Source organism: Stegodyphus dumicola, chromosome 11 (genome assembly GCF_044657685.1).
Source record: "Stegodyphus dumicola isolate Sdum_Otavi_A_Nest chromosome 11, ASM4465768v1".
NCBI classification, from domain to species: domain Eukaryota; kingdom Metazoa; phylum Arthropoda; class Arachnida; order Araneae; family Eresidae; genus Stegodyphus; species Stegodyphus dumicola.
Genome location: NC_140778.1, coordinates 55527110 through 55537917, shown reverse-complemented (window position 1 = coordinate 55537917; position 10808 = coordinate 55527110). Strand labels below are relative to the sequence as shown.

The window sequence follows — 10808 nt, the reverse complement described above, 5'->3', positions numbered from 1 at the left end:
CTTGTGTCCCTGGTATTTAATGAATAATAAGAGGAAAGTTAAGAATTTAGGTAATGAAGGACTTATTTAATGTAAGAAAAACCAATTCATTAAACATAATTCTAACATTATTTTGATAACATTTATGAAATCAGCCTGTGAAAATGCTCTATTCTAGCTATAAGATATATAGCAATGCAAGATTTTATTAGAAAGACACACAAATAAAGGCCATTATTGGTTTTCGTGGTTTCCCCATGCGTAACATAAATATGAGCCAGTTTATCTTAATAAGTCCTCCATAAAAGCATTGTTCCTCTTAAGCAGATACCCCTTGTAAACATCGCCATATTCAATTAATTTAACCTACAATTTCAGTTGCATTTCTGTAAGATATAAAATGACACACCAAAAAGGAGTTATCTGAATGAGACGAAAATCTGTAGATGGATTGAAAACGAAACTACCGTCTTTTTCCGAAAATAAGACACTGTCTTACTTTCTTTTTTGGTCTAAAATACGCGCTAGGGCTTATTTTCGGGGGGAGGGCAAAAATAAAAGCATATTTATATATTTTTATTTAATATTTATTTTACACAGAATACAGAAATTTAAATTTATTCAAGTCATATATTACAGTCATGTCATCTTCTTCTGGAACATCGTCATAAATAAAATTCTGAATTATATTCTGATTTTCTTCCAAATCCATTTCCTGTTGAATCACTGGTCTGAATCTCTCATGTCTTGCGATATAGCTATCGTTAAATGAATACTTCTTGTCTAAGTAGCCTGTTCGTAGGGCATTGGAAACATCACTATCAGTTATTTTGTCCCATGAATTTTTTACCCATCAATCACACCTTTTGATTTTCGACTCATTCTGTGGGGGTTGGAAAAAGGTCGCTGTGTCGTATGTGTTTCGGGGGTTACGGTTCAGCCCAAATTTCACCCCGACGAGAGTCTGCCGACGCTAACGGATGACGATGCCTCTCCTGTGAATGCATCTCTCTCGGGGCAAACGGTGAACTGGTTAAGATAAATTCCAAGAATTAATTTGAGACGAACTGTAGAGGTAAACAATTAATTTATTGGAATATTTTGTTTCAAACATTTATCTGAAATACGAGTATTAGGAAAGCTAAACATATTATTACTTATACTTAATAAATCAACAGCATTTTTTAACGAATCCTTTTTGTCACATTATTTTAACTAGGGATTATTTTCGGGGGATGTCTTATTTTACAAAAAGTTCCAAAAATCACGATAGGGCTTATTTTCGGAGGATGTCTTATTTTCAGAAAAAGACTGTAGTATGATAGGAATTTAATTTTTTATTTAGGAAATACAGCTACAAAAGCAAAATAAATAATGCAATGGACCACCTTTAGCCCTAATGCAAGCTCTAATCCGGTTAGGCATGGACTCGTAGAGTTGGCGGATGTGCTCCTGGAGGATTCCTTGGCATATACAGGGTGTTCGGGATAAATTTGACTGTTTCGTAAGGAAAAAGAAAATCCGCTTTGTATCTATTAAATTTAATGAATTGACAAAAAAAAAAAAAAAAAAAAAAAAAAAAAAAAAAAAAAAAAAAGCTTCATAGTAGAGGTTGCAAAATTCATTTCACGTGACAAAGCCCGAATTCCAATGCCAGGGATCTTCAACACCTGTTCCTGCAGATTTGCGAGGAATTCTGCTGTACGAACGCAATCAGATCGTCTGCTAGGGATCTTGCTTCTTGCTACATCCTCGTAGTCACCATTGCAAGTCTCTAGTTCATGCCTGATTGTTTTTCCTGTGTTCAGGGAGCATTGGGCAGCAGTCATAATATCCTTATTTGGACGGCCAGCACGAATCATCGTGATACAAGTTATTCTCTTCCATGATTCAGGTGGGTTCCAGTCATCCATCCTTTCTGACATCTTGTATATGAATGAAGAAGGGTCCAAAATTTTAAATGACGAGTAGTGAGTGTCAATACCTCCAACCTACGGAAAAATATAATCAATTATAAATATGTCAAATTTATTCCGAACACCCTGTACTTTCAAACCGGCAAGTTAGATCGGGGCCATCCAGGGAGGGTCGGACATGGCTGGGAGAGATCTGGCGATCGCGCTGGCCAGGGAAGTGTTGGAGACGCACAAAAACAATTATTAGAAAGGCGTGCGTCCTAGCATTACCCTGCTGAAATGTAAGCCCAGAGATCTGTGAAAGGAAGAGCAAAAAAAAAGGGAGATAGAATCTCATCGAAGTGCTGCCGTGCTATATAAGGCTGCCACACCAAACGAGGCCGGCTGTCAAATGAAATGGCGTCCCATACCATAGCTCCTAGTTGTCTCGTTGACAGTATCCAGATGAGTATGCATTGCTGTTCTGAACGTCTACAGACATGTCTTCGCTAGTCGTCGGAACTCACTTCGAAGCAGGACTTATCACTGAAAGCAATTATATTCCAGTCTGTTAGATCCCAGGTCGAATACCTCCGGCACCGCTGCAAGTATACTTAACGGTGTGCAATGACGATGCGTAGCCGGCGCAATGCCTTCTGTGACTTCAGTCCCCGTTCCCAGAGTCTCATTATCACTTGTTATTGCACTGATGTTTCGGCTACACGTCGGATTAAAGTATCAGACGTTGAGGTTGTGAGCGAGTTCGGACGATCACTTTGTCTTTGCGTTCTGCCGTCGCTTTCGCTCGACCGTTACATTCTTGACGCTCTCTACAACCATGGTTCACCCATTCCTGTCAACATCATAGAATGGTCGCATCGCTCGGCTATTATAGGCCAAATATCTAGCTATCCTGCGGCCCTCATTCCTTTATTCTTAAATAGTGACATCTGCTCATATTTTTGACGAACCCGTCTACGAGACGTTGGTACAGTCAACCTAGATCGACGGACCCATACTCGCTTAGAAGTTATGCATTATCAGTGGAATATCTTCCGTTTTATGTACCATCCGTCCATAGCTTAGTTGGCAGAGCAGTGGAGTGTAGAGGTGTTGACATAACTATCCATTTCATCTGGATGCTCCGCTGGAGCTCCATAGCTTGTCAATCATTCAACACTAAATGTTAATCACTTCCATATTTCGTCGTAAGGTATAGCCATACGCAATATCTACCTATTTGGATAACTTCTCAATGAGTCAATTTCTTTGTTATAGGCTGTATGTATACCTGTATGTACGTACGGTAGATTTCAATTTATTTGCAATAGTACTTATTTGTCAGCTGATAAAATTACGCTACTACCTAATAAAATTGCAGCATAATGAAGGCAACATGCAATAAATGTCAAATTTGCATGAACCCCAAGTACTGCATCCTGGATATAAGAACAATTAGCATTCCAGCGCATGCGTGCAAAGCATGTACGAGTAATACCATTTGCATTGCATAGAAATGGGGGGAAAAATTGAACAACGGGTTTTTCATTCAGAAATCGTATTTAAGCGTTAGTTGCTCGGATTAAGATTATATTACACCCCCTATAAAAAGAAGAAACTCTTACTAGTATGATTTGGAAATCGACTACGGCAAGATCGTGGACTCTTCAAGACTACTTCAAGAACTACTTCAAGATTCATTCTTCCGCGACATTGCTGGCCGTGTTGGTCGGGATCCCATGACTCTAAGCCGAATATGAGATGAATGGGTCCATATTGAACGCCATGCAAAATCTCAGCAGCCTTGGGGCATTAAAACCCGAGAGAACGTTGCGGGCAATGAGATGACGTCTGCAGCATCACGGACAGTCAGCACGGTGACCACTGTCGCTGCTTCCCATGACACTACAACAGAAACAGGTGCACCTACAGTGGACGTCATCAACGACACTGGGCACAGAAGTGCACCATGTCGTGATTCAGACGAAACCCATTCTGCATACAGCACGATACAAACGCATTCGTGTGCGGAGGCACAGAGAAGAATGACGTTGCCAACTTGCATTCGTAAAAATCACATGAGCCCAGCACCTGTTGTGCTGGTATGAGGTGCCATTCCGCCTGCATCCTGGTTACCTTGTTCCCATAATCGGTAATGTGGGCAAACGTCTTTACATTTAATGTGTTAATGCCCGTGGCTGTGCCCTGTCTTCAAGCCTTGCGTGACGCCATCTTTCAACAAGATGATACACGACCATATGTTGTCTTTGCTGTCCTGAAGTTCCTTGAGACAGAATGTGTTCGAGTGTTGTCCTGATCAGCACATTCTCTAGATCTCTCACTCATCTTATCATGGGTTGCCGGGAGATTGCCATGCCATCACTGGCCAGAAAATAGAATTGAAGCTGCATGGAATGAAGTACCTGTGTTTGCCATTCCAGCTTAGTTCGATTAGATCTGTATCAATATTGCTTTTTAAGCAATAAGAAAGAAGATGAGGGCTTTGGCGAATGCCGTTTCCTCCAATCTGTGAGGGTTAATATTGAAATTAACAACAAACGTTTTTACAACTTTTTATTAAACATTTACAAACGTCCATGCCTTCTCCGGGATTCGAACCCGGGCCCTTCGGCACGGCAGTCAGCAAGGCTAACCACGATACCGGTTGGGCGGCAGTTCGATTAGATGCACAGCTGGATTACAAATGTTGCTGCTGCCAGAGGTGTTAGCTTTATGTACTGAATTGCGCATATTATTAAACCCATACCACTTGTTAATTTAATCACATCTTCCTCTCTTACTAGTTACATTAATAAATACGTCTTCCTCTCTTACTTACTTACATTAATAAATACGACGTCTGCAGCACCATGGACAGTGACCACTGTTGTTGCTTCCCATGACGCTACAACAGAGACAAGTGCACCTACAATGGACGTCATCGACGACACTGGGCACAGGAGTGCACCATATTGTGATTCAAACGAAATCTATTCTGCGTACGGCATGAGAACGAATGCATCCGTGTGTGGAGGCATAGAGGAGAATGAACGTTGCCAGCTTACATTCGTGAAATTGATACGGACTCAGCACCTGGCGTGTTGGCATGAGGTGCCATTCCACCTTCATCCTGGTCACCTCATGTTCCCATAACCCATAAGGGGAAATGTTGTTACATTCGTGATGTCTTAATGCCCGTGCCCTGTCTTCAAGGCCTGCTTGACGTCATCTTTCAACAAGATGATGCACGAATTTATGCTGCCCTAAAGTTCTTTGAGACAGAATGTTTCCGAGTGTTGCCCTGATCAGCACATTCTCCAGGCCTCTCACTCATTGAGAACATCTTATCATGGGTTGCCGTGAGATTGCCATGCCATCACTGGCCAGAAAATATAATTGAAGCTGCATGGAATGAAGTACCTGTATCAGCTTAGTTCAATTACATGTTCAACCGGATTACAGATGTTACTGGCTGCCAGATGTGTCAGCTTTGTGTACTTAATTCCTCATGTTATGAATGCCAAACCACTTGTTAATTTAATCATATCTTCCTCTCATTATATTAATAAATACAATACATACGATAAATATGATTCTGTTATTTGCTTTGCTTCCTGGTATAGAAATTTGAATCAACAGCACCGTATTTGTTATCTTCTTATGAATCTGTACTACAATCTAATTTTTTTAACCATCGATATTTGAATCTTTATATCAGAATGTATCTCATATTCAGGTCCAGTTCTGTTAAATGCGCAGTGCGTGCATGCAAAAAGGCCACCAGATCCCTAGTTCGACCTATAGTGTATTTTAAGGAATAAAATCCAAACACTTGGTTATGTATGAATTTGGTTTTTCTGGTTCTGGGTTCGAATCCTGAAGAAGGCGTAGCTATTGGTAAACTTATAATATCTTCACATTATAAGCCACCATGTGCATGGATGTTTGTCAGCTTATAATGTGAAGCTATTATCAATTTACAATCATCCATGCTTTCTCGTGAAGCAAGCGAGCACTCAAAATACAAGGCTAGCCGAAATTCTCTCGAGAAGCTGACAGTAGAGGAATAAAAGTTGCAAGACCCTCAGAACACCCGCAGGGCCATCTTCCATTAAACTTAGATGCAGCTTACTAGTTAACAAGACTCAGCGAAACACAATGTACTTTCGGGAATGCACGGGTGCTTACCAATTAACTTAACCTACAACTGCCTTTTCCAGTTGAGATGTTATGAATGAAACTTCTATATGATAGAATATGTGAAAAGATTTATTTCCATACAATTAAAGCGTGTTTTTAAACTTAATAGTCCTCAAATAATATTAAAAATGATTATTAACAGAAACATAGCGAGATATACCTTGTGGTGTTGCCATGGAAACACCGTACGAAGTTTTGTGAGTTCTGCGCATGCCCGCCTCGGATGAGCGGCAGATGGTAAGGAGAGAGCGGTGTGTATGGAGCGGGAATTTCTCTTCTCATCGGAATGTTATTATTGATGTGTAAAATAAAGATTATATATTTTATACTAGTGTCTTGCCTCACCATGGAACTTCTACATTAGTGATTGAAGTTGGACAACGCACATCTTTTGATCGTTTCTTGGAATCTGGACAAAATACGAAAACGAAACTATCCATACATCATAAACAATGGATGAAATATCTGCAGTGAAAATACCTCCTTTCATTCCTTCTGATCCATCTATTTGGTTCACGATGGTGGAATCTACTCTTGAATTAGCGGTTCCAAAAGCTATAACAGAATCCAGAACCAAGTATAACCACTGTGCGGCGCGTTTACCTCCTGACATCGCTATGACCGTGAGGGATATCATCATTTCTCCTGACCACACGGATCCATATGGGAAACTGAAGAATGAAGTCATTTCTCGCTGTGGTGGAAGCAAATCGCAGGAAATACGTCGCTTACTTGCCGGTGAGCAACTAGGGGATCGAAAGCCGTCTGAAGTCTTACGCGTTATGCAGCGGCGTGCAGAAAATCATAACGTGATGGATACTTTTGTTTTGGAATTATTTCTGCAGCAACTACCTACACATTTGCAATCTATTTTAGCATCGATCATCCCTCTAACCACACAAAAGGCTGCTGAAATAGCAGATAAAATAATGGAAGTATCATCTGCTCAGGTAAGCGTAGTTTCTGATTCTTGTGCATCATCCGATGTGCATCGGTGTGTTACACCGAACTCTGAACTGCTTAAAGAGATAAATTCGCTTCGCAAGGAAGTTGCATTTCTACGACGTTCAAGAAGTCAGTCTCGTAATCGTAATTTTCGTTATTCATCAAATCGTGAGAAATCTGAAAAAAGTGATCTATGTTGGTACCACCAAAAATTTGCTTCTAGAGCAAAAAAGTGTACCCCACCCTGCAATTTTCAGGGAAATTTCCAGGGCAAGGAGTAGCGGTGACATACGCTATTTGTTCGTGACCGCAAAACCAATATTAATTTTTTAATTGATACCGGTAGTGATTGTTCCTTAATTCCAGCCTCAAGATCTGATAAACTGACTACTCCTATTCAAACTTTTCTGGTTGCAAATGGTACTCAGATAAATGTATATAAACAAAAGTTATTATCTTTAGATTTAGGTTTAAGAAAACAGTTTGTTTATCCTTTTTATGTATGCAATGTTCAAACTGCTATAATTGGTGCAGATTTCTTACATTATTTTAACCTACAACCAGATCTTAGAAATCGTCGCTTAAACGATACTTGCACCAAATTAAATTCTTATGGTATTTTATATGTTGCTAGTATATATTCAGTGAAATCTGTAATTTGTAATAATCATTATGGTAAGTTGTTAAATGAATTTCCTCATATTGTTCAAGCTTCCTGTGCTAACCAAATTGTCAAACATTCAGCTCAGCATCATATTGAAACTTTTGGCCCTCCCGTTTTTGCCAAACCACATCGGCTTGCACCCGATCGTTTGAAAATTGCAAAAATGGAATTTCAACATCTGTTTAAATCTAACAGAGTTTAGGCCACATTCGCCCATCCAACAGCAATTATGCTTCGCCATTGCATATGGTCCCTAAAAAAGATATGAATGATTGGCGTCCTGTCGGTGATTTTAGGGCCCTTAATGCTCAGACTAAAAAGGACAAATATCCAATCCCTAGTATTATTGATTTCACAAGTGAACTGCATGGGTCCAACATATTCTCCCATGTAGATTTAGTCAAAGCATTTCATCAAATTCCGATTGCTCCCGAGGACGTCCATAAAACTGCTATCTGCACACCATTTGGACTTTTCTACAGTACTCGGATGCAATTTGGTTTGTGCAATGCATCAAGTACTTTTCAAAGTTAAGACACAATAACACGCCGAATAAATACTAATTCAGAAGTCAAACAACAAAAATCAGCGTTATATTTACAAAATTTTCACAGGACTAGTTTCGATGGTTTTACCGAACCATCATCTTCAGCTGCAAAACCGCAAATGAACAAGATAGGAAATAATGATTAGATAAGATAAGAAAGCCTGGATAAGAATAAGCAAGTGGCGCCATCTGTTGGCGAAACCAGAACTAAAACATAATTTCTCTAAAAGCCGAAGGCAAATTTGGATTGGAATTAGGATCGTTAACTAGAACAGATTTTGCTGTTCCAAGCAAAATCGCCAATGGGGTCCTATACTCAAGCTGTACTGACTTGTTTTTACTTATCAGAGATTAGCAAATATGGCATAGTTTGAAATTATTATACACACAATGTGATTTCAAAAAATTAAATTAGTAATTATTAAAAAGACACACAAATTATTCTGTTTCAAAAGCAAAACAACGAGAGTTGCTTATTACGTAAGTAAATTATGAATTCCGAGTCTCAGTTTGGCCATGCTTGATCTGTACACAAAGTATATGGCATATAATGATAAAAAAATAACTTCTAATAAATAAATTTGTTTTAATTTGTTCTGAACATTATTCGGATTTTTGAAGTTTTCAAAAAACAACACTTTTTTTTTCACTTTCATACAATATATAAATTGCTATTTCAGTGTCGATTAAGTATCAGACTTTTAATACTCAGCTACATAAATTTCTATCCATAAAAATTGTTTTCTTACTTTTTCATCAGCAACTAATAACAGATTTTATTTTAGATATAAAAAATGCACTCTGATATATATATATGTTCTGCTTTACCACTCAAAAATAATACTTAAGTGAATTTTATGGCATAGGCTATACTTTCACATCATTTTGAGTTTATTAATTTTCTTTAGAATATGGTCACTTTCATCTGGTTGCATGTGTAGTCTCCCTTTTATTTTTTGTTTATTATCTTTGTCTTTAAAATATATTGAACTCGCATTCTCTACATTGATTATACATTCTTTATGAAAATGAATATGCAAGAGACAAAATAATTAGACAAAATAATGCATAAGACAATTAACATTATATAACATTACAGAACTAATTCTAGAATGCCTACTATGTGGAAGGATATCAAATACTGCATTTTTAAAGTAAATAATAGAAGCATATTTCTAGCATAGTTATGACAACTGAATAATATGAGATTATAGTATAGTTAGTTATACGAGAATATCTGAAATAATATTTTCACAAGCATACGCATAATGTTTCAATACTTGGGTTTCCAAAGCAGAAAAAGTTATAAAATAATACATATCCAGAAATAAGTGTCGAAAGTAGCTAGTTATCGGATACATATGTACACTGAGGTGACAAAAGTCATGGGATACCACCTAATATAGTGTCGGACTACCTTTTACCCGGCGAAGTGCAGCAACTCGGCGTGACATGGACTCAACCCGTCGGTGGATGTCTCCTGCAAAACTATTGAGCCGTATTGCCTATAGAGACGTTCACAATTGCGAAAATGTTGGCCTGTGTAGGATTTTGTGCACGAACTGACCTCCCAATTATGCCCCATAAATGTTCGATGGGATTCATGCGGAGCCATCTAGGTGGGAAAATCATTCGCTGGAATTGTCTAGAATGTTCTTCAAACCAATCGAATGCCGTCGTTGTCATCCATAAAAATGCTGTCGTTGCTTGGGTGCATGAAGTCCATGAATGGCTGCAAGTGGTTTCCCAGTAGCTGAACATAATCGTTTCCAGTAAATGATCGTTTCTCCTGGACCAGAGGACCCAGGCCATGCCATGAAAAAAAGAGCCCCCACACCATAATGGGTCCACCACCAGCTTTCACGGTGTTTTGCTGACAACTTGGATTCATGGCTTTAAAAAGTTGGCACCACTCGAACCTTACGCGCTTAGCAACTGAAACTGTGACTCACCCAAAGAAAGTCTATTTAAAGAAGGAAAGGCTCCATAGATGTAATGCACATATTCTTTAACTCATCTAACCAAGCGACGGTTTAGCCCATTAAAGACATAGACTTAGACTCTATAATTGAACGAGCTATTGCTAAGGGCAACGTTACCGGTTCTAGAATTAAAGCCCAAGGGCACTTGATATAAAGAAATCCGGACGTGGTAGAAAATCTCAGATGATGACAAATTTCGCCGCACTGACATATCAGACACATAGACAGACAGACAGACAAAGTAGACAGATGTCTTGTTTTGCACCCGCTAAGTCTTTCTGCCCCGATGGGCGAAAAATCAAGTATAGGTGGGAAAGAAAGGTATATAGAAAGGGAGCCAATTTCGTATTTGAGGAGAGTAAAAAGAAACTTCGTACATTTTGTACGAGTTCAAAAGGCCAGGAAGAAAAGATGGGACAAAATAAAATTTAAAATAAATGGCCCAAAAATTAAAGAGGGGGAAAAAAAAGGCCTATAGAAAGAAAAGGAAAAGAAGTAAAAAATATCCTAAAATACGATTGTGTCCATGAGTGTAGTTAAAGGGAGAAGAATCTGTCTTTATTTACAATAAATAGTGTCTCACAGGTGTGTGTGTG

General features: G+C 38.7%; 1 protein-coding gene across 1 annotated transcript; it reads left to right on the top strand.

Moving 5' to 3' along the window:
* Positions 1-6346: 6346 nt before the first annotated feature.
* On the top strand, positions 6347-7598 carry LOC146994006 (uncharacterized). The gene has a single exon (XM_085826448.1). The coding sequence runs from the start codon at positions 6527-6529 to the stop codon at positions 7298-7300; it is 774 nt and encodes a 257-aa protein (XP_085682574.1). The 5' UTR covers positions 6347-6526; the 3' UTR covers positions 7301-7598.
* Positions 7599-10808: the final 3210 nt, after the last annotated feature.